Source organism: Heteronotia binoei, chromosome 6 (assembly GCF_032191835.1).
Source record: "Heteronotia binoei isolate CCM8104 ecotype False Entrance Well chromosome 6, APGP_CSIRO_Hbin_v1, whole genome shotgun sequence".
Lineage (NCBI taxonomy): Eukaryota > Metazoa > Chordata > Lepidosauria > Squamata > Gekkonidae > Heteronotia > Heteronotia binoei.
The window spans coordinates 138,298,512-138,321,309 of record NC_083228.1 but is presented as its reverse complement, the minus strand read 5'-3'; the positions used below and the strand labels follow the sequence as shown (position 1 = coordinate 138,321,309).

The 22,798-nt window shown below is 48.9% G+C and overlaps 2 protein-coding genes across 2 annotated transcripts in view; one reads left to right on the top strand and one right to left on the bottom strand.

Moving 5' to 3' along the window:
- LOC132574464 (cytochrome P450 2J2-like) overlaps nucleotides 1-22,798 on the top strand; it is a 585,507-nt gene that overhangs the window by 204,988 nt on the left and 357,721 nt on the right. The window lies entirely within an intron of this gene.
- Nucleotides 1-22,798, bottom strand: part of ABCC5 (ATP binding cassette subfamily C member 5) — a 121,592-nt gene that overhangs the window by 36,858 nt on the left and 61,936 nt on the right. The window contains 9 exon segments of the mRNA XM_060242715.1: nucleotides 152-254; nucleotides 1,920-2,063; nucleotides 4,959-5,162; nucleotides 7,706-7,778; nucleotides 9,965-10,089; nucleotides 12,601-12,656; nucleotides 12,659-12,671; nucleotides 14,284-14,634; nucleotides 17,925-18,032. Coding sequence (XP_060098698.1) covers nucleotides 152-254; nucleotides 1,920-2,063; nucleotides 4,959-5,162; nucleotides 7,706-7,778; nucleotides 9,965-10,089; nucleotides 12,601-12,656; nucleotides 12,659-12,671; nucleotides 14,284-14,634; nucleotides 17,925-18,032 — 1,177 coding nt within the window.

The following is a 22,798-nucleotide window of genomic DNA, read 5'->3' as shown; positions in this document are numbered from 1 at the left end:
GAGAAAGACATCAGTAGACAAGACTGACCTGGATGGACCCCGAGGGTCTGGTTCAGTGTAAGGCAGCTTCGTGTGTATTGATGCGCATAAGAGATCAAAATACGTTACTTGAAAAGTAGAGAGCCCGTGAGATAACACAGTGAGATGATACCTTCTTCCTTCTTGGCCAGTTTTTCTTTCTTCACAGATCCTGATTTGGTGCCTTTATCTTGCGGCCTTTTCAACGAACTGCTTGCCGTTTTCTTGACGTTTATCTGAAAATGAGGGAGGGAGCAACTAAGCAGGACACAGCCTGGCCAAACGACAAAGCAAAACTGACACTGACAGGACACGTTCAGCGCTTCTGGTTTAGGGCCCCTCCCCCCCACGTTTATTCACCACGTTGTGTACCAGTGCACAAGCTGCCCATGAGCCCCGTCAGGCGTGCCTGAAATCCAGTCCTCCAGAGATGATTCTAGAGTAGAAACTCCCCTTCTCCAATTACATAGAAGAAGAAGAAGATATTGGATTTATATCCCGCCTTCCACTCCGAAGAGTCTCAGAGCGGCTCACAATCTCCTTTGCCTTCCTCCCTCCTCCCACAACAGACACCCTGTGAGGTAGATGAAGATATTGGATTTATATCCCGCCCTCCACTCCGAAGAGTCTCAGAGCGGCTCACAATCTCCTTTACCTCCCTCCCCCACAACAGACACCCTGTGAGGTAGATGAAGATACTGGATTTATATCCCGCCCTCCACTCCGAAGAGTCTCAGAGCGGCTCACAATCTCCTTTCCCTTCCTCCCCCACAACAGACACCCTGTGAGGTAGATGAAGATACTGGATTTATATCCCGCCTTCCACTCCGAAGAGTCTCAGAGCGGCTCACAATCTCCTTTAGCTTCCTCCCCCACAACAGACACCCTGTGAGGTAGATGAAGATACTGGATTTATATCCCGCCCTCCACTCCGAAGAGTCTCAGAGCGGCTCACAATCTCCTTTCCCTTCCTCCCCCACAACAGACACCCTGTGAGGTAGATGAAGATATTGGATTTATATCCCACCCTCCACTCCGAAGAGTCTCAGAGCGGCTCACAATCTCTTTTACCTTCCTCCCCCACAACAGACACCCTGTGAGGTAGATGAAGATATTGGATTTATATTCCGCCCTCCACTCCGAAGAGTCTCAGAGCGGCTCACAATCTCCTTTACTTTCCTCCCCCACAACAGACACCCTGTGAGGTGCATGGGGCTGGAGAGCGCTCTCACAGCAGATGCCCTTTCAAGGACAGACGCTTTCCCCACAGCAAGCTGGGGACTCCTTTGAACCACCTCGGAAGGATGGAAGGCTGAGTCAACCTCAAGCCAGAGACCTGAACCCAGCTTCTGCCGGGATCGAACTCAGGTCGTGAGCAGAGCTTAGGACTGCAGCTGTACCACTCTGCGCCATGGGGCTCCTCAACTAAAGCTCATACTCCATCACAGATTTTGTTAGATGAACTAATATCGTGTCCTTATGCTCTACCTCAGCTATCCAAATGGAGAAGAAGAAGATGACATTGGATTTATATCCTGCCCTCCACTCCGAATCTTAGAGTCTCAGAGTGGCCCACAATCTCCTTTATCTTCCTCTCCCACAACAGACACCCTGTGAGGTGGGTGGGGCTGAGAGAGCTCTGACACAAGTTGCCCTTTCAAGGACAGCTTTGCGAGAGCTGTGACTGACCCAAAACCATTCCAGCAGGTGCAAGTAGAAGAGTGGGGAATCAAACCTGGTTCTCCCAGATAAGAGTCCACACACTTAACCACTACACCAAACTGGCTGGAGGGAGGTGGGGATGTGTGGAGACACACGCAAGTAGAGACCTGAAAAATATTTCATGGAGTGTAGCTGGGAGAAGAAAACAGCGATGCTTTAGCGGTCATCGTGCAGCATACCTCAATGTGTGGCGTCTCTCCCAGCTGCAGGCTGTTAAAAATGGCTGCGTAGTCCCCGTTCAGGTTCATCAGATCCTCGTGGCTTCCCCTCTCCGTGATACAGCCCTCTTTCATGAAGACCACTTCGTCACAGTCCACGAGATACTGGAGATCGATGACAAGGAAAAGAGCACGTGTGATCAGGAAGAGAAATGGACACGCTTATTTGCACAGATCATCCCCCAACCCTTCTTTGTAGGCAGTGGACTGCTGTTAAAGAAAACGCAGAGAGGGGCACCTAGCCACTGGAGACCAACAAGGCTACCCTTTAAATCAAATCAAATAGTTTATTACAGTCCATGGCCAGGATACAAGAGATAGCAGATAACAACACAGATATTAAAAAAACAAAAGAATATATAGAATCAGCACATTAATACGGATTGGTAAACACCATCCAAGGAAAAAGCCTCTAAAACTGAACAGGGTTTACAATGTTAATATTAATGCTATGACAAAGAAGACGACTGCAGATATATACCCCGCCCTTCTCTCTGAATCAGAGACTCAGAGCGGCTGACAATCTCCTATATCTTCTCCCCCCACAACAGACAACCTGTGAGGTGGGTGGGGCTGAGAGAGCTCTCACAGCTGCTGTCCTTTCAAGGACAACCTCTGCCAGAGCGATGGCTAACCCAAGGCCATTCCAGCAGCTGCAAGTGGAGACGACTGCTGTAGATTTATACCGCGCCCTTCTCCCTGAATCAGAGCCTCAGAGCAGTTTACAATCTCCTATATCTTCTCCCTCCACAACAGACAACCTGTGAGGTGGGTGGGGCTGAGAGAGCTCTCACAGCAGCTGCCCTTTCAAGGACAACTCCTACGAAAGCTATGGCTGCCCCAAGGCCATTCCAGCAGGTGCAAGTGGAGGAGAAGAGAATCAAGCCCGGTTCTCCCAGATAAGAGTCCACACACTTCACCACTACACCAAACTGGCTCTCTACTATCCCAGAGGCACACACTAGATTGTGGGGAACGATCCCAGAGAACGATCCCAGAGGCACGATCCCAGAGAACGATCCCAGAGAATGATCCCAGAGGCACACACTAGATTGTGGGGTGCCTCAGGGAGCAGTCCTCTCCCCGATGTTATTTAACATCTATATGCGCCCCCTTGCCCAGATTGCCAGGAGGTTTGGGCTGGGCTGCCATCAATATGCTGATGACACCCAGCTCTATCTGCTAATGGACGGCCGGCCCGCCTCCGCCCCGGGAGACTTGGATCGGGCGTTACGGGCTATCGCAACGTGGCTTAGACTGAGTGGGCTGAAGTTAAATCCGGCAAAGACAGAGGTTCTCTGTGTGGGTCGCGGCGCTCCAGGAAGGGAAATATCCCTCCCGACCTTCGATGGTGTGCAGCTAAAGGCGGCGCAGCGGGTGAAGAGTCTGGGTGTCCTGCTGGAGCCTTCATTATCAATGGAGGCCCAGATAACAGCCACTGCCAAGTCAGCATTCTTCCATCTGAGGCGGGCGAAGCAGTTGGCCCCTTTCCTGGAGCGTCGGGACCTAGCGACGGTGATCCATGCGACGGTCACCTCACGACTGGACTACTGTAACGCCCTCTACATGGGGCTGCCTCTGTGCCGGACCCGGAAATTACAACTAGTGCAGAACGCGGCGGCCAGGCTGCTGCTTGGTCTCCCAAGATGGGAACATGTACGGCCGGGGCTATGCGAGCTGCACTGGTTGCCGATTGTATACCGGGTCCAGTACAAAGTGCTGGTTATTACCTTTAAAGCCCTATATGGCCGAGGACCGGCCTACCTGAAGGACCGCCTCTCCCCCTACGAGCCCCAGAGAGCACTGAGGTCAGTAGGAAAAAACAGACTGACTACCCCTGGGCCAAGAGAAGTTAAACTACAGAACACCCACTCACGGGCCTTCTCGGCTGCGGCCCCATATCTCTGGAACCAACTTCCAGAGGAGGTGTGGGCCCTGCGGAACCTTGATCAGTTCCGCAGGGCCTGCAAGACCACTCTTTTTAAATTAGCTTTTATGAACAGCTGAAGTACAATTTTACAACGAAGAAAATCCGCCATTAGCACTAACTAGAATAGCGTCAATGATAATGTTATAGTTTGTTTTAATTAATGTTCTACTGGTTTTTAAGGTTAAGTTAATGCTTAATTTAATGTTCTTAATGTAATAGTTTTAATTAATGCACCATTGGTTACTATGTTGTTTATTAATGTTTTATTTATTAATGTACCATTGGTCACTGTGTTGTTAGCCGCCCTGAGCCTGCTTCGGCGGGGGAGGGCGGGGTACAAATAAAATTTATTATTATATTATTATTATTATTATTACTACCCTCTAGCCTCAAATGGATAAAAGTTAAAATGTACTTCTCCAACTAAAATAGAAACAATTATGCTTTTAAGAGTTAAATCCCCCTCTATCTTCGATACTCTGAGAAATTCAAATAGTACAAAGTTTCATCACTTGAGAACAGAACCTAGGCTATTGTTCACGTAATCTCTGCATCTCCATCAGACAAGCAAATCTGAGATACCTAAATCAGAAGTATCTGAGCAGCATTCAAGCAGGGGAAGAATATGTAAAACACAGATCTCATTATAAAAAAGGACACTGGAGAAATACGTGCGCCATCGTCTCTACCTCTCCACAACGGCAAGGGCAAAGTCTCTCAAACAAGGGAATTTTGGCGTATCTGCCCTCAACAACTGAGGATGGCAATGGCAAAGCAAAAAATCTGGCAAGGGTAAAGGCATTTCTTTGGTTATTATTTTCCAAAGTAAACGGGTAAGTGGCCGGCATAAAGAGAGGTAATTAGAAGCCCTTGAGATGTCAGGTTGGCGCTCAGGGTCTTCAGCTCTGTGTCTCGAGGCCTGCTTAGCTAAATCCCCATCTATCCAAAGAAGGGCTGAAGAGGAAACTCCAAGCTGTGCGATTTTGGTTGGGACAGCCTTACGCCAACCAGCTTGTAAATCGCCTATCGGCAGAGACGCGGCCACCCTCCGAAACAATCCGTAGGCGTACCTGTAACTGATGAGTAATGAACAAGACCGTTTTCGACTTCAGGTGCTTCCGTATCGCGCTGTTGAAGATGTGGTTTCCCACGTGGGCGTCCAAGGCGCTCAGAGGGTCGTCGAGGATATAAATGCTGTTCTCGCTGTACAGGGCCCGGGCAAGGCTGATCCTCTGGCGTTGACCCCCGCTCAGGTTTGCGCCGCGCTCACCAATCTAGGGGGAACATACTTCCTTGAAGCCTTTCTTCTGAGGTTACGCTGATTGCAAAATGAAGCCCCCGATCTATTTGCTATCGTCGTATCCTGGTTGTGCAGTGGCCCAACGGAACATATGAACATATGAAGCTGCCTTCTACTGAATCAGATCCTCGGTCCATCCAATTCAGTATTGTCTACTCAGACTGGCAGCGGCTCTCCAGGGTCTCAGGCTGAGGTCTTTCCCATCACCTCCTGCCTGGTCCTTTTAACTGGAGATGCCGGGGACTGAACCTGGGACCTTCTGCTTACCAAGCAGATGCTCTACCACTGAGCCACCGTCCCTCCCCAACAGGCTTAACCAGTGAGATTTGGGTTTGCACAAGCCTGCTGTTTCATGATGGAGCTACAGGTTATGTTTTCGTGTATGTCAAAATCCCACCACTCCCCTTTTAGAAATGCAGCGGTTTTTTTAGATCTGGTTGTGATAGTTAAGATGATAAACCGCAACACCTCGGAAGAAGAAGAAGATAGAAGATATTGGATTTATATCCCGCCCTCCACTCCGAAGAGTCTCAGAGCGGCTCACAATCTCCTTTACCTTCCTCCCCCACAACAGACACCCTGTGAGGTGGGTGGGGCTGGAGAGGGCTCTCACAGCAGCTGCCCTTTCAAGGACAACCTCTGCCAGAGCTATGGCTGACCCAAGGCCATGCCAACAGGTGCAAGTGGAGGAGTGGGGAATCAAACCCGGTTCTCCCAGATAAGAGTCTGCACACTTAACCACTACACCAAACTGGCTCTCTACTCTTAAGTACTCTTAATGCTTTCAGGAGAGCAAGTCCTCTATCCCCCAAAGTACAATGACCATGAATCAAAAGCAGGGGTGGAATTCTAGCAGGAGCTTCTTGGCATATTAGGCCACACCCCCCTGATGTAGCCAATCCTCCGAGAGCTTACCAAAAAGAGCCTTGTAAGCTCTTGGGAGGATTGGCTACATCACGGGGGTGTGGCCTAATATGCAAAGGAGCTGCTGCTAGAATTCCACCCTGATCCAAAGTAACTAGAAGCTAAAAGAAACTGAATAAAGCAAAAGGTCAGAAGCAAAACAGGCGGCTGCTACTAGCCTGACACCACCTTGAAGCCTCTCTTGCTTTTCAAAATGCAATCCCTGTCGCTTATATTTGAGAGAAGTGACAGTTTATAGCACATGCTGTGAAAGTGAAACTGGTGCTAGAGGCTAGATCATCTCAATGACAGTAGGTGGCTGGGTGCCAGAGGTTGCATCAGCCAGAAGCACAGTCAGCATGACACAGCAAGATGCTGATTGGTTACTCAATGTATAAATGTACAAAGACGCTTTGCTATGTGTGGGTTAAGGAAGTTGGGAGAGCAGCGGAGCATATTGTCGGAGTGGAGAGTGAATGGTGCGTAAATAAACTGTATATAGTGGTTTTACAACTACTGTGTGCAACCTTCATTCTTGCGTCACTAAGGATCACCCTCTTAAGCTCTAAGCGCATCGACAATCACTGGGGGTGATTTTTGGAAAGGGAGAAGCTGTTAGCAGTTTTCCTGAGGAAAAACACACAGACCTTCAGCAACTTTTATCCCACTGGGAAAACACGTAATTGCAAATGTCACATATTGCCGGAATCAACCACTACTGGGTTAAATAATTACTCCAGAGCCAGTGTGGAGAAATGGTTCAAGATTTGAACTAATACTTGGGTTCCAATTCCTCTTCTGCCACAAAACGTCCTGGGCGAGTTGGGGCCAGCTGCTCAGCCTAAGCCCACCTCACAAGCTTGTTGTAAAGCCAAATAAAAGAATGGAGGAACCCTGTACATGGCCCGGAGTTCCTCGGAGAAAGGGGGCAGGTTAAAAGCGAGCTGGGCAGATTTCTGTTTCCGTAACAAGCCCACATTGCGCAAGCGTCCATAATGAAACTGGCTAGCCACGCCCGATAAAAATCTATCACAGCGTCTCGAGAGTCTAAGGAGAGACTCACCGCAATGCAGAGTTCAGGAAAGTCTGCAGTGTGCGAGAAAAGCAGCTCACACTAAGTCGAGCCCTTTTTTCCCAGAGCTATTATTGGCTGACGCAGGAACCCACAACTTTTCTCAGCCTGTGAGCACTGCTGGGATTCAGACACTGGATGGTAAGCATCACCTCAAAATGGCTGCCACAAGAGGCGGAGCCAACCACAAAACGTCAGGGAAGGAGGGCGGTCAAGCATAACTCTGATGGTCACTTTTCAGCATTATCAGGCGGAAGCTCTGTTTAACCGGATGTACTTTTAGAAGTAACACATTGCTTAAATTTTTTTTTCTTTCACACATACATGGGTGAGCCTTGCGCCACGGCGGCAGCCTACCGCAAAAGCAACTCAAAAATCCGCACAGCCGATCGACTCTCCAACGGCCAATCAGAAACCATGCTGGGCAAAAGCCCCACCTACATTCTAAACACACCTCTCAGGCGTCAGGAAAAAGCGCCTGCAAGACCCCATGGTGCCCACAGGCACTGCAGAGGGGAACCCAGGTCGAACAAGACCCCTACCTCTGTCAGGTCCCCATTCGGCAGGATAGCCAGGTCGGGTCTGAGGCAGCAGTCGTTCAGCACAGTATTATACCTGGAAATCCATAGATACGTTTAAGAAAGCAGCAATCAAATGGCATACCGTTTCCCCTGTGTCCACGGGATGGGTAGCTTAAGAATAGCTAGAGACAGGAAGTCTCAGTTGAGGACCACTAGGTTTCTTACTCCCATCCCCTTTCCTCCAGGGACTGTCTTCTCTCTCCTCCCACACTCAAATATCCAAAGGGGAAAAATGGAATTCTGAGGAGGAAGGCTTTAAAAGTCCCCCTCTTTCTCTCTCTAAGGACATACACACATGTATCAGAACGAGAAACAAAATGCTTTTGCAGTTGAGGTATTAGAACCAGGGGTGGCCAAACTCGCTCGACGTAAGAGCCACACAGAATAAATGTCTGAGAGCCGTAAGAAACAAACGTCAGGTGTCGGGAGGGAGGGGAGGCAAATAGATGGAGGAGGGAGCGAGAGGTGGAAAGAAAGCAACTTTAACTTTAAATGCATTTCCCAAGCTGCTGTCTGGCTTCTCCAAGGCGGCCAACGGGGTGTTGGGGGCTTTCAGGAGCCCCACAATGTGCGAAAGAGCCACAGTCCGGCCACCCGTTTTAGAAAATGATTTCCGCTGCCTTCCCCTCGGTTTTTAACGACGCAACAGCTCCATGAGACAATCTGCAATATTGTGGCAAATACAGTTCCCATATATACTATAGACGAGCATCGTTTGCAGATCTTCTTCCTCGCTTCAGCCTCCCCCGAGCAGACAACGGCAAGCCACCCCTAAGCATCTCTTGCCTGTAGCCAGCGCTCATGAGGTTTTCAAGGCAAGAGACACCCATAGGAGGCTGGCCGTTGCCTGCCTCTGCGTAGCCACTCCGGACCTTCCTTGATGGTCTCCTATCCACCTATTGACCAGGGCTGACCCAGCTTAGCTTCTGGGATTGGGCTAGCCTGGCCCATCCAGGTGGAGGTGTTTGATATACATCTTATTTTAAATGCTGTTTTAATGTTCACCCCCCCCCCCAACCGCCCCTTGGGGACTCCTATTTGGTGCCCCCTATTGGTGGAAACAGGTGCCGGAAGAAGTTAGGGCAGGGGTGGCCGATGGTAGCTCTCCAGAAGTTGTTTTTTTTTGCCTACAACTCCCATCAGCCCCAGCTAGCATGGCCAATGGCTGGGGCTGATGGGAGTTGTAGGCAAAAAAAAAAAATCTGGAGAGCTACCGTTGGCCACCCAAGTTAGGGCCTTGCAGGACCTCGCCCAGTTCCACAAGGTGGCGCTATTCCGGCTGGTCTTTAGTCCGGAGTGACTGATACGGGAGCAGGGAATGGCGTCTTATATCCCGAACGCCATCTGAAATGTAAGGCCGTCAACCGATATTAACACCAGGCTGTTTTACCGGTTTCAATCGTTTAATGTATAATGCGATGTATATGAACGCTTTTGATTTTACTGGCGGTGAGTCGCCCTGAGCCTGGTCCGGCGAGGAGGGCGGGACAGAAGTCTCATAAACTTAAAACTTATTTGGGTGGAAAAGTGGTCCAGAAATGTATCAGCTGCATAGACCTTGTCCTCCTCGCGTCCAAAGTGCCGCCGAGCATTAGCTTTACAACAACAACAACAAAATTTTATTTGTATCCCGCCCTCCCCGCTGGAGCAGGCTCAGGGCGGCTAACAGCATCATTCAAGTCTTAGTTATACAGAAATAAATAAAATTACATTTAAACATTATGAACATTTTAATTAAAATTCTGATTAAGTTTTAAAATTAATTGAATTAAATTAGTAAAAGTGCTAATGCTATGTTTGCTTTTTACGATGGCGGTTTTCCTAAGCAGTTTCCTTTTTCATCAGCGAACGCCAGTCGGAAGAGGAAGGTCTTGCAGGCCCTGCGGAACTGTTCAAGGTCCCGCAGGGCCCGCATTTCCTCTGGAAGTTGGTTCCATAGGCTCGGGGCTATAGAGGAGAAGGCCCGGTTACGGGTACTTTGCAGCTTCACCTCTCTCGGTCCGGGGATAGCCAGCAAGTTTTTTGACTTCAGAATTAAATGCAAATTTATAACTTCGGGGAAGTCAATATTGGAGGGAGGGGGGGTGAAATATCATATGGTTTAGCATAAGAAAAAAGATAATTAAATATTGTAACCATGTGTTATTAATAAATTGTTAAAACACAAAGTGCCGCCGAGCATTAGAAACAGCAGTTAACCCTTTACTGTAGGGGACAGACCTTTCTTCATCGAACTCCTTCCCGAAGAGGATATTGTCTCTAAGAGTCGCGTTCAGAATCCAGGCCTGCTGGGCTGCGTAGGCAAACGTTCCGTCCACAGAAATGCTGCCCTCCAGCAGCGTCATCTGGAACGAAAATCAAGAGTCTTAGTCCAAACTGTTGGAAGCTTTGAGGTTTCTCAAGCATCTTTTTTTTTTTCATTGCCGGTGAGCTTGTGATAGAGTTGCGACTTTGGGGGATTCCATCACAGAACAAATGTATTTCACCACTATGAAACAAAATACCTAATTGGTTCTTACTTTCTTTATGGCTCTTGATGTCAATGTGCCTAAAACAACAAAAATTTTAACTGAATTTTCACTAGCAGCAGCACGAGCTGCTGCAGCTTCTAGGTGGAAATGTTAACTCGCCACCATCCATTTCTTGATGGTTTGATAATATCTGGAGATGTTTTGTCATGGAAAAGATCTTGTCCCGTAATCAATATAGAGGAATTGCTGAGTGTTAAGTCTGACTTTCGAGCGATTTAGTTGCCCTTGTTAAATGAGATTATTTTAACAGAGAATGTTCCAAGTCATGTACATCGCAGAAATCTACTGCAATTAGGGTTGCCAAATCCAATTCAAGAAATATCTGGGGACTTTGGGGGTGGAGCCAAGATCAAGGCTGTGACAAGCATAACTGAACTCCAAAGGGAGTTCCGGCCATCGCATTGAAAGGGACGGCACACCTTTTAAATGCCTTCCTTCCATAGGAAATAATGAAGGATAGGGGCACCTTCTTTTGGGGCTCATAGAACTGGACTCCCTAGTCCAATCTTTTTGAAACTTGGGGGGTATTTTGGGGAGAGGCACTAGATGCTATACTAAAAATTTGGTGCCTCTACCCCAAAAAACAGCCCCCTCAGAGCCCCTGATACCCGCAGATCAATTCTCCATGATTTTCTATGGGAATAAATCTCTATAGAGAATCGTGAGTTCCCAGCAGACATTTCCCTCCGCTCCCCCCTCTTTCTGACGACCCTAAAGCGGGGGGAGGGCCTCCAAACTGGGGGATCCCCTGCCCCCACCTGGGGATTGGCAACCCTAACTGCAATTGTAATCTGATTATCTCTTTTTTAAAATGTTGTAATTTTTTATTGGTTTTAATTACAAAAGAAAGAAGCATAAGCATAGATACAGAAAAAGAGAGGGGGAGGGCATATACAGAATGGGAAAAGCAGGGGGGGGAGAAAAATACAAATATGTCCATTTTAAAATCTACCTCCGAATAAAATATCCAATTCGTTCTACCTGCAAGTACAGAATTCTCCATATATTTTACCATCTTTATCTTCCATTATAAAACATTTTTACGAAGCTATTATTTGCAATGCAAGTCTAAACAGTTCTTCTTCAACACATAGAAGTATAAACGAGTCAGAGCAGTCTCAGCATGTAACTAGCTGCTTTGGCTTAACCATGTGAAAAACACAAGACTCATGGTGGAACCAGCTGCCGGAAGAGGTGCGGGCCGTACGGGATATTAGCCAATTCCGTAGGGCATGCAAAACCGCCCTCTTCCGGCTAGCCTTCTAAGATGGAACTTGGAATAAACATCACGCCATCATTAATATAACTGAGATAGTAGCACTATAAGATTATATTTTTTAAGATTGTTTTTAGGTTATTTAAATATTTAATTGTTAATTGTATTGAATTGTATTATCTTGTTTTATTGTTTTAACATGGCTTTTGCCATGTCCTGTAAGCCGCCCTGAGCCTGCCTCGGCGGGGAGGGCGGGGTATAAATAAAATTTATTATTATTATTAATTTGTTAGTTTAACTCTATCCTCATTAGCACAGACACAAAAAATTCATATAATTATCTTTAAGAAGCTAAAAAAAAATACAACATAGTATTTTGTCTGTCTCGTAATCTGATTATCTTAGAAGAAGATGATGATGATATTGGATTTATATCCCGCCCTCCACTCCGAAGAGTCTCAGAGCGGCTCACAATCTCCTTTACCTTCCTCCCCCACAACAGACACCCTGTGAGGTGGGTGGGGCTGGAGAGGGCTCTCACAGCAGCTGCCCTTTAAGGACAACCTCTGCCAGAGCTATGGCTGACCCAAGGCCATTCCAGCAGGTGCAAGTGGAGGAGTGGGGAATCAAACCCGGTTCTCCCACATAAGAGTCCGCACACTTCACCACTACACCAAACTGGCTCTCCTTACAATTAGTCACTTCGTTATAAAGAAGCTAAAAAAAAAATACAACATAGTATTTTGTCTGTCTCATAATCTGATTATCTTAGTCACTTCTTACAATTCTGTATTTGGTTCGGAGAATGTATTTATTTTCTTAAAATCAAATGTAAAAGAAAAAGAAAAGCGTAAGCTCCGTTGTGCAGACTCCGTCACGTTTCTGAGATTCACCCACACAGCCATTTAAGGCCCTTCGGCTTCTCAAGTCTCCCTCCCGTCACTTTCTCTTAGGAACAGAACACGAAGCTGGATGACTTCAAGGTGCCGCAAGCAAAGCAACGTAGCTGGCAGAGATGCCAAGGGCAGAGGCTCTCGACCCTCCCTTGCATACGAAACAAAAGCAGAACCGAGGGCGCAAAAAGGAGAAATCCGGCGATCCTCTCTCACCTGTCCCAAGATGGCTGAAATGAGGGAGGTCTTCCCGCTGCCCACGCTGCCGCAAATCCAACAAGCTTCCCCTAGATTGGATCAGAAAAGGAAATATATATTGCACAGATCCTTCGTACTAGAGCCAAGGCTACAGTGAAATGTTTAATAACTTACGTTATTAATAACGTTTTCACGGCAGACTTTTGACGGGGTGGTTTGCCATTGCCTTCCCCAGTCGTCTACACTCCCCCCCCCCCCCACAGCGAGCTGGGGACTCGTTTGACCGACCTCGGAAGGACGGAAGGCTGAGTCAACCTCGAGCCGAGAGCCGTGAGCAGAGTTCGGACTGCAGTACTGCAGCTTTACCGCTCTGTGCCACGGGGCTGCTTTATGATTCATAGGATCCTATTTATGCAATTTCTGTATCTCTTAATGGGTCACGTAAGAATGTTAGAGAAGCCATCTTGGATCGGGCCAGTGGCCCCTCCAGTCCAACGTCCTGTGCCACACAGAAGCCCAAACCCAGGGGCCATCAGGAGGTCCACCAGTGGAGCCGGAACTCCAGAAGCCCTCCCACTCTGGCCCCCCCCCGGGCGCCCAGAATGCAGAGCACCGCTGCCCCAGACAGACATTTATACCTTGTGGCTAACAGCCACTCCTGCCCCTCAGCTCCATACATTTATCCAGTCCCCTCTCGAAGCTGCCTATGCTTGTAGTAACCACAGCAAGGAACAGTGGGCTACTGTTAGATAAAAATATCTTTTTATATTTTAAATGTGGTTTTATGTTCCATGCATTTACATGAAGAGTTGCAGATTTATACCCCGCCCTTCTCCCTGAATCAGAGACTCAGAGTGGCTTACGATCTCCCGTATCTTCTCCCCCCTCCACAACGGCTGTAGATTTATACCCCGCCCTTCTCTCTGAATCAGAGTCTCAGAGCGGCTCACAATCTCCTTTATCTTCTCCCCACGCAACAGACACCCTGTGAGGTGGGTGGGGCTGAGAGAGCTCTGACAGAAGTTGCTCTTTCAAGGACAACCTCTGCCAGAGCTATGGCTGACCCAAGGCCATTCCAGCAGCTGCAAGTGAAGAAGAAGACGGCTGTAGATTTATACCCCGCCCTTCTCTCTGAATCAGAGTCTCAAGAGTGGCTCACAATCTCCTTTATCTTCTCCCCACACAACAGACACCCTGTGAGGTGGGTGGGGCTGAGAGAGCTCTGACAGAAGTTGCTCTTTCAAGGACAACCTCTGCCAGAGCTATGGCTGACCCAAGGCCATTCCAGCAGCTGCAAGTGGAGAAGACGGCTGTAGATTTATACCCCGCCCTTCTCTCTGAATCAGAGTCTCAGAGCGGCTCACAATCTCCTTTATCTTCTCCCCACACAACAGACACCCTGTGAGGTGGGTGGGGCTGAGAGAGCTCTGGCAGAAGTTGCCCTTTCAAGGACAACTCCTGCGAGAGCTATGGCTAACCCAAGGCCATTCCAGCAGCTGCAAGTGGAGGAGTGGGGAATCACTTAACCACTACACCAAACTGGTTACTGGTTAACCACTACACCAAACAAACATGGTTGTGTAAGCCGCCCTGAGCCTGCTTCGCAGGGAGGGCGGGATATAAATTGAATAAAATAAATAAAACATTTCGAGAATTCTCAATCCAAGGAAGTATCTTAAAGGAGGGAGGAGTCCAACTCACCTTCTCGATTTGTAGATCAATGCTGTAGAGCACCTTCTGCAGCCGGACATTCGCCAGGTGGGGTGGTTTGCTCTCCTCCTCGGGGCTGGGGGGGTCGTCACTGTCCACGAGGAGGTGGCCCTTCTGCTCGGCCAGCATGGCTTGCTGTCCCTCGCGCTGCTGGACTTTGGCCTTCGCTTTCTTGCCCTTGGCCATCTTGTCTTTTTTCAGTTTAGGGGTCATCTTGGGTGAGCTCTGGACGCTGGCATGGGAAGACTCCCATGCCAAGGTGGCATTTTTCACCTCTATGGCGGTGAGAGGACGGGATGGCTTTTTCTTTACCATATGAACCTCTTCCATTAGAAACAAACTCTGATAGGAGGTTGTGAGAGAGGTGCAAAGATGAGACACCGGGTCAAGACTGGGGAAGAGGGACAAGCCTACGGCACACTCACGCAGCAAAACACATCAGGCTATACAGTGGGAGGAAGCTGAAGAGCAAAAGGCGGCTCATTAGTGCAAACTAACTCCAGGTCGGGAAAAGGGCCTGGCTGTCCGTGGATGTGGTGGGGGCTCCGATGGAGAGGCTGGTGGCGGAGGGGCCTTTTTCTGGACACAGGCAGAAACAAAGACAACTGCCCTCCGGCGGACAGTTTGCCCTCAGGCGTCGTGGAGTTTCCAGGTCTGCAAGATGAGGCTTGCTCATTACAAGTACCCCAAAGCCTGAAAAGGGATGGAAATCCTTCCGAACTGCCATTCGGGGAGGGGGGGGAAACGTAATATTCGGTCGCCGGGGTGTCTGGCAATGTATTCGCCCCCCCGGGGGACGTTCAGAAACCGAGCCTCTTGGTCGTTGTTCCCACCACATCCACTCGCTCCAAGATGCTCTTGGGAAATTCTGCAGTGCTCGTCAAACAACTCAGAAACACCGGCACGAAGACAAAAAAAAAAAAAGCCCAAAAGACAGTCACAAGTTAGTTAAACGAGATTCCAAGCAAAATTGCTATTTCCTATAGGCAATGACTCCTAACACCCAAAAGTGCGAGGATGCATTAAGTGCCATCAACTTGCTTCCAACTGATGGCGACCCTATGAATTAATTATATCTAAAGCAGGGGCGTCAAACTCATTGGTTACGTGGGGCGGATCTGACGTCAATGAGACCTTGTCGGGCCAGGCCGGGTGTGTATCTATTTAAGATTAGGCAGCAGAGATATAAGCTTTTTCTAAAGGACGCAAAGACAAATATTTTTTTAAAAAAAAATATGCTTAAAACATTAGCAATCGTTGAGTTTTAAAGTTGCTTTAATTGTATTTCCAGGGAACTGGGCAAAGGAAGCGCTGGTCTTTCCTTCCTTCCCCAGGGGGACCAGGAGAGGGAAGAGCCTCAGCCAATAGAAGGAAGAGAGGCTCGGCTCGGTCGCTCTGCTGCGCGATTGAGAGAGCCTGGCAAAGCAAGCTCGGCCTCCCGCACTTCTTCCCCAAAGGAGGAGCCTCAGCCAATGGAGAAAATAAAGAGGTTTCGCTCTGTAGCTCCTGTGCGATGGAACAAGCCTTGAGAAGCAAGCTGTGATACAGACGGGAGCAAGAGAGAGGGAGGAGGAGCCAAATGACAGCCAGTTGCTTGGGGGCCTGATACCCCTGCTCTAAAATGTCCTATAATTAATAGCCTTGGGTCAGGTCTTACAAACTAAGAGTTCCTTTACTGAGTCAATCCATTTCATGGTCTTCCCATCTTCCTGCTGCCTTCAACTTTTCCTAGAATGACTGTCCTTTTCAGGGCTTGGCTTGTCCTTCTGCAACTGCCCCAAATGAGCAAACCTGCAGCGCTAACTCCTGCCTTGACTCAAGACCGTATATTCGGTATGACTGTTCCCATTGGGCCTGCTTGATCTTTTTCTCTTTAGCAGCCTGCGTGTTAAAAAGATCCAAGAGACCAACAAGATTTGCGGCTGTGAGCTTTTGAGAGTCAAGAGCTCCCCCTTCTGGTCTCTTAAGGCAGGCGGCCCCGACCCCCAGGCCACGGGCCGGTACGGGTCCGTGGCCTCTTAGCGACCGGGCCGTGAGTTGTATAATTATTTCATTATGTATTACAAGGTAATAATAGAAATAAAAGTGCACAATTCTATCATCCCAAAACCGTCATCCCCGCCCCCTCCCACGCCCCCCCGGCCCGTGGAAAAACTTCCTTCATGAAACCGGTCCCTGGTGCCAAAATGGTTGCGGACCACTGCCTTAAGGTCAATTGCAGGGGTGGCCAATGGAAGATCTCCAGATGTTTTTTTGCCTACAACTCCCATTAGCCCCAGCCAGCAAAAAAAACATCTGGAGAGCTACCCTTGGCCACCCCTGGTCTACTGGTCTCAAATCGAGCTCTTCCACTGCAAACCAACACAGCTGCCCTCAGGAAACCATACGCTTGAAAGTTCTTAAGGTGTTCCTCTCAAGAGCTACCACCCAAGAACAGATGCGGTTCAATGTGGCCAAGTGCAAAGTAATGCACATTGGGGCCAAGAATCCCAGCTACAAATACAAGTTGATGGGGTGTGAACTGGCAGAGACGGACCGAGAGAGAGATCTTGGGGTCGTGGTAGATAACTCACTGAAAATGTCAAGACAGTGTGCGTTTGCAATAAAAAAAGGCCAACGCCATGCTGGGAATTATTAGGAAGGGAATTGAAAACAAATCAGCCAGTATCATAATGCCCCTGTATAAATCGACGGTGCGGTCTCATTTGGAGTACTGTGTGCAGTTCTGGTTGCTGCACCTCAAAAAGGATATTATAGCATTGGAGAAAGTCCAGAAAAGGGCAACTAGAATGATTAAAGGGTTGGAACACTTTCCCTATGAAGAAAGGTTAAAACGCTTGAGGCTCCTTAGCTTGGAGAAACGTCGACTGCGGGGTGACATGAGAGAGGTTTACAAGATAATGCATGTGATGGAGAAAGTAGAGAAAGAAGTACTTTCCCACTTTCTCACAAATCAAGAACTCATGGGCATTCGATGAAATTGCTGAGCAGTCGGGTTAAAACGGATAAAAGGAAGTCCTTCTTCACCCAAAGGGTGATTAACATGTGGAATTCACTGCCACAGGAGGTGGCGGCGGCCACAAGCATGGCCACCTTCAAGAGGGGTTTAGATAAAAATATGGAGCACAGGTCCATCAGTGGCTATTAGCCACAGTGTGTGTGTGTGTGTGTGTATATATATATAAAATGTTTGGCTACTGTGTGACACAGAGTGTTGGACTGGGTGGGCCATTGGCCTGATCCAACATGGCTTCTCTTATGTTCTTATGGGGGGGGGCGGTGTTGGTCTGCAGTAGAACAGCTTAGATTCGATCCCAATAGCTCCTTACAAACTAATAAAGATGGAGAGATCTCCATTCCTAATTGTATCCGACGAAGGAAGCTCTAACTCTCGAAAGCTCAAATCCTTAACTCTTGTTGGTCTCTCAGGGGCTACTGCACTTGACTCTAAGGTTCAAAACCAGTGAGTTTAGAGTGCACTCCTAGTAGACAAAGAGCTACAAACTTAGCAAGGAAAAGCATTCATCATAAAATAATGTGAATTTCCCACCCCCGCCCCCCGCTCTATTGCTCATGATTAAAGGCATCAACCCCACTAACGGAACACAGCAAAAAAGGCCACAATCGCTCACCTTAAATCGGTCGACAGCGACAGAGGCTTCGGACAAAGACTTCACAGAAAACGGCGTGACTTTCAGAGCAAAGGTCATCGAGTTGAACACCGTGACCACTGTGAAAGCCTGGAAACACAGTTCGGAAGAAATACTTTCAGTCGCGGTGCCTACTGAACACAGATAAAGTCAAGAACTAACACAGCTCGTCACCAACAGCAGGCAAAACACTCCTTGAGATATAAAACTGGGAAATCAAATACTCAGCATACTTCCCTCTAGAATGCCTGTGTTTTGAGGGAAGCCCAAAACACAACTTTAGTTCTCATGCAATGACTCCTGAGAGCCAGTTTGGTGTAATGGTTAAGTGTGCAGACTCTTATCTGGGAGAACCGGGTTTGAATCCCCACTCCTCCGTTTGCAGCTGCTGGAATGGCCTCGGGTCAGCCATCGCTCTGGCAGAGGTTGTTCTTGAAAAGGGCAGCTGCTGTGAGAGCCCACTCAGCCCCACCCACCTCACAGGGTGTCTGTTGTGGGGGGAGAAGATACAGGAGATTGTAAGCCGCTCTGAGACTCTGATTCAAAAAGAAAAGTGGGGTATAAATCTACAGCCGTCTTCTTCTCCACTTGCAGCTGCTGGAATGGCCTTGGGTCAAGCCATCGCTCTGGCAGAGGTTGTCCTTAAATGGGCAGTTTCTGTGAGAGTCCTCTCAGCCCCACCCACCTCACAGGGTGTCTGTTGTGGAGGGAGAAGATATAAGAGATTGTAAACTGCTCTGAGGCTCTGATTCAGGGAGAAGGGCGTGGTATAAGAGAGCCAGTTTGGTGTAGTGGTTAAGTGTGCAGACTCTTATCTGGGAGAACCGGGTTTGATTCCCCACTCCTCCACTTGCACCTGTTGGAATGGCCTTGGGTCAGCCATCGCTCTGGCAGAGGTTGTCCTTGAAAAGCGCAGCTGCTGTGAGAGCCCACTCAGCCCCACCACCTCACAGGGTGTCTGTTGTGGGGCGAGAAGATATAGGAGATTGTAAACTGCTCTGAGGCTCTGATTCAGGGAGAAGGGCGTGGTATAAGAGAGCCAGTTTGGTGTAGTGGTTAAGTGTGCAGACTCTTATCTGGGAGAACCGGGTTTGATTCCCCACTCCTCCACTTGCACCTGTTGGAATGGCCTTGGGTCAGCCATCGCTCTGGCAGAGGTTGTCCTTGAAAAGCGCAGCTGCTGTGAGAGCCCACTCAGCCCCACCACCTCACAGGGTGTCTGTTGTGGGGCGAGAAGATCTAGGAGATTGTAAACTGCTCTGAGGCTCTGATTCAGGGAGAAGGGCGCGGTATAAATCTACAGCAGTCTTCTCCACTTGCAGCTGCTAGAATGGCCTTGGGTTAGCCATCGTTCTGGCAGAGGTTGTCCTTGAAAGGGCAGCAGCTGTGGGAGCCCTCTCAGCCCCACCCAGGGTGTCTGTTGTGGGGGGGGAGAAGACAGAGGAGATTGTGAGCCACTCTGAATCTCTGATTCAGGGAGAAGGGCGGGTTATAAGTCTGCAGGCTTCTTCTCCTTCCCTTCCCCCCTCTCCCCCCCCCCCCCAGTTTCTTCACAGTGGAAGCTAAGCGGGGTCGGCCCTGGCTAGGAAATCCAGGGCTGCCATGCCAGCAGTGGCAAGCCACTTCTGAACGTCTCTTGCCTGGATGGCCCAGGCTAACTTGATTTCAGCAGATCTCAGACGCTAAGCGAGGTCAGCCCTGGTTGGTACTAGTGTTCCCTCTAAGCTGAGCTAGCGTGACCACTGAGCTAGAGGGACGGTGGCTCAGTGGTAGAGCATCTGCTTGGGAAGCAGAAGGTCCCAGGTTCAATCCCTGGCATCTCCAACTAAAAGGTTCCAGGCAAATAGGTGTGAAAAACCTCAGCTTGAGACCCTGGAGAGCCACTGCCAGTCTGAGAAGACAATACTGACTTTGATGGACCGAGGGTCTGATTCAGTATAAGGCAGCTTCATATGTTCAAGAGTCTGATTCAGTATAAGGCAGCTTAATTGTGTGTCTGTTATTCGGGAGGTATATAAATCAGTGTATGCAGGAGTGGAATTGGGGAGGGACAGTGGCTCAGTGGTAGAGCATCTGCTTGGGAAGCAGAAGGTCCCAGGTTCAATCCCCGGCATCTCCAACTAAAAAGGGTCCAGGCAAATAGGTGTGAAAAACCTCAGCTTGAGACCCTGGAGAGCCACTGCCAGTCTGAGAAGACAATACTGACTTTGATGGACCGAGGGTCTGATTCAGTATAAGGCAGCTTCATATGTTCATATGTTCACAGATTTTTAGCCTCCAGCTCACACCTTTTTGTCTTCGCTCAGGAAGGAGGACCCCAGAGCCCAATAACTGATGCAGCAGCTCTCAATTTTAAGGAGCCCCATGGCGCAGAGTGGTAAAGCTGCAGTCCTAAGCTCTGCTCACGACCTGAGTTCGATCCCCTGAGGAAGCTGGGTTTTCAGGTCGCCGGCTCGAGGTTGACTCAGCCTTCCATCCTTCTGAGGTCGGTCAAAGGAGTCCCCAGCTTGCTGGGGGGAAAGCGTAGATGACTGGGGAAGGCAATGGCAAACCACCCCGTCAAAAGTCCACCGTGAAAACATTGGGAGAGCAAAGTCATCCCAGAGTCGGAAACGACTGGCGCTTGCACAGGGGACCTTTCCTTTCCTTTCACAACTTTAATGCCAGTAGCTCACAAAGTAGAGTTTTTGCTCATAAGACTCTGCAGTTTAGGGGGAAACATTGGTTGGTACCTGGATGGGAGACCTCCAAGGAAGTCCGGAGTTGCCATGCAGAGGCAGGCCACGGCGAACCACCTCTGAACATCTCTCTCGCCTGGACAACCCTACAGCAGTGGTTCCCAAAGTGGGGGATGGCGAGATTACCCTCTGGGGGATGGTGGGATTACCCTCTGGGGGATGGCGGGATTACCCTCTGGGGGATGGCGGGATTACCCTCTGGGGGATGGCGGGATTACCCTCTGGGGGGTGGCGGGATTACCCTCTGGGGGGTGGCGGGATTACCCTCTGGGGGGTGGCGGGATTACCCTCTGGGGGATGGCGGGATTACCTAGAGCAGGGATGTCAAACTCAGTTGTTATTAATGAGGGCCAGATCTGACATAAATGAGACCTTGTTGGGCCGGGACATGTCGGGTTGGGCCGAGCCATGTCAGGCCGAGTCAAGTGTGTATCTATTTAAGATTAGGTTAGCAGAGATATAAACTTTAAAAAGGGCACAAAAACAAATATATATGTTTTGTAAAACACGCTTAAAATGTTAGTACTTGTTGGCCTTAAAGGTGTTTTTCTTTGCATTGCTCCCATGGGATCCAGAGAAGATGATGATGATGATTTTGGATTTATATCCCGCCCTATACTCTGAATCTCAGAGTCTCAGAGCGGTCACAATCTCCTCTACCTTCCCTCCCCACTACAAACACCCTGTGAGGTAGGTGGGCCTGAGAGTGCTTTTACAGCAGCTGCCCTTTCAAGGACAGCTTCTATGAAAGCTATAGCTGACCCAAGGCCATCTCAGCAGCTGCAAGTGGAGGAGTGGGGAATCAAACCCGGTTCTCCCAGATAAGAGTCCGCGCACTTAACCACTACACCAAACTGGCTCTCTGGCCAAAGGAAGCTCTGGCTCTTTCCTTCCTTCTCCAGGGAAGTGGGGGGGAGCCTTAGCCAATAGAAGGAAGAGAGGCTTGGCTCAACAGCTCTGCTGTGCGATGGAGAGAGCCTGGAAAAACAAGCTCGGCCTCCCCCCCTCCTCTCCAAGGAAGGAGCCTCAGCCAATGGAGAAAACAGAGGTTTTGCTCTGCAGCTCTGTGCAATTGAGCAAGCCTGGCAAAGCAAGCTGTGATGCAGAAGGAAGCAAGATAGAAGGAGGAAGGAGATGGCAGCCAGATGTTCGGGGGGCCTGACAGGAGCCCTCCAGGGCCCTGATTCGGCCCCCGGACCGCAAGTTTGACACCCCTGACCGAGAGGGTGCTGGAGGTGGGCCTCCTTGACCACACTGTCCACTTATATATAATTGACCAGGCTGTGGCACTATGCTGGCAAACAGGGCTCCAAGTTTCTGCCTTTGTGCGCTGCTGAAATCTGGTGGAAACTACTGGGATTTCTAGTAAATTTGCCACCCGAGTTTTAGTCAAACTAGTATCCTGTGTTTTGAGGAGCCATAAGTCACTGCATGTGTTTTTATGTCTGTCATTTTTCAAAAGCTGTCCTTAATGTAACAGTATTGAGTGTAGAACTTATTTTCCTGTGACCTCAGTTACTGGACCTGTTGAATACGAAGTACGCTTTTAAGTTGTGTTTTTTTTTCACAGTCTGCCCAATATTGATATTTCTGGGATTATGTAAGCGTAACCCTGTGTGTTCAGCCATCTACTGTAGCTCGGGAGAAAGGTATTTTGTGCTTGAGAGGGAGCGGTAGGAGTTTGGAAGGGAAAAATAGGCTTCTGAAGAGAAAAGAAGATGTTATTGGATTTATATTCCACCCTGTACTCCGAATCTCAGAGCAGTCACAATCTCCTTTACCTTCCCTCCCACACACAACAGACACCCTGTGAGGTAGGTGGGGCTGAGAGAGCTCTCCCAGAAGCTACCCTTTCAAGGACAACCTCTGCGAGAGCTATGGCTCTCAAGGTCATTCCAGCGGCTGCCAAGTGGAAGAGTTGGGAATCAAACCCGGTTCTCCCAGATAAGATAATCCGCACACTTAACCACTACACCAAGCTGGGACAGAAGTAGAAAAAAGCCATCTGGGTATGAAGGCAGAGAACAGTGACCTGAGAAGAAGCCCTCAAATGAGCCACAGTCTTTGAAAATCTGCAGCAATGCAAAAAGCCTGAAGAACAGTACCACCACAGAGTTT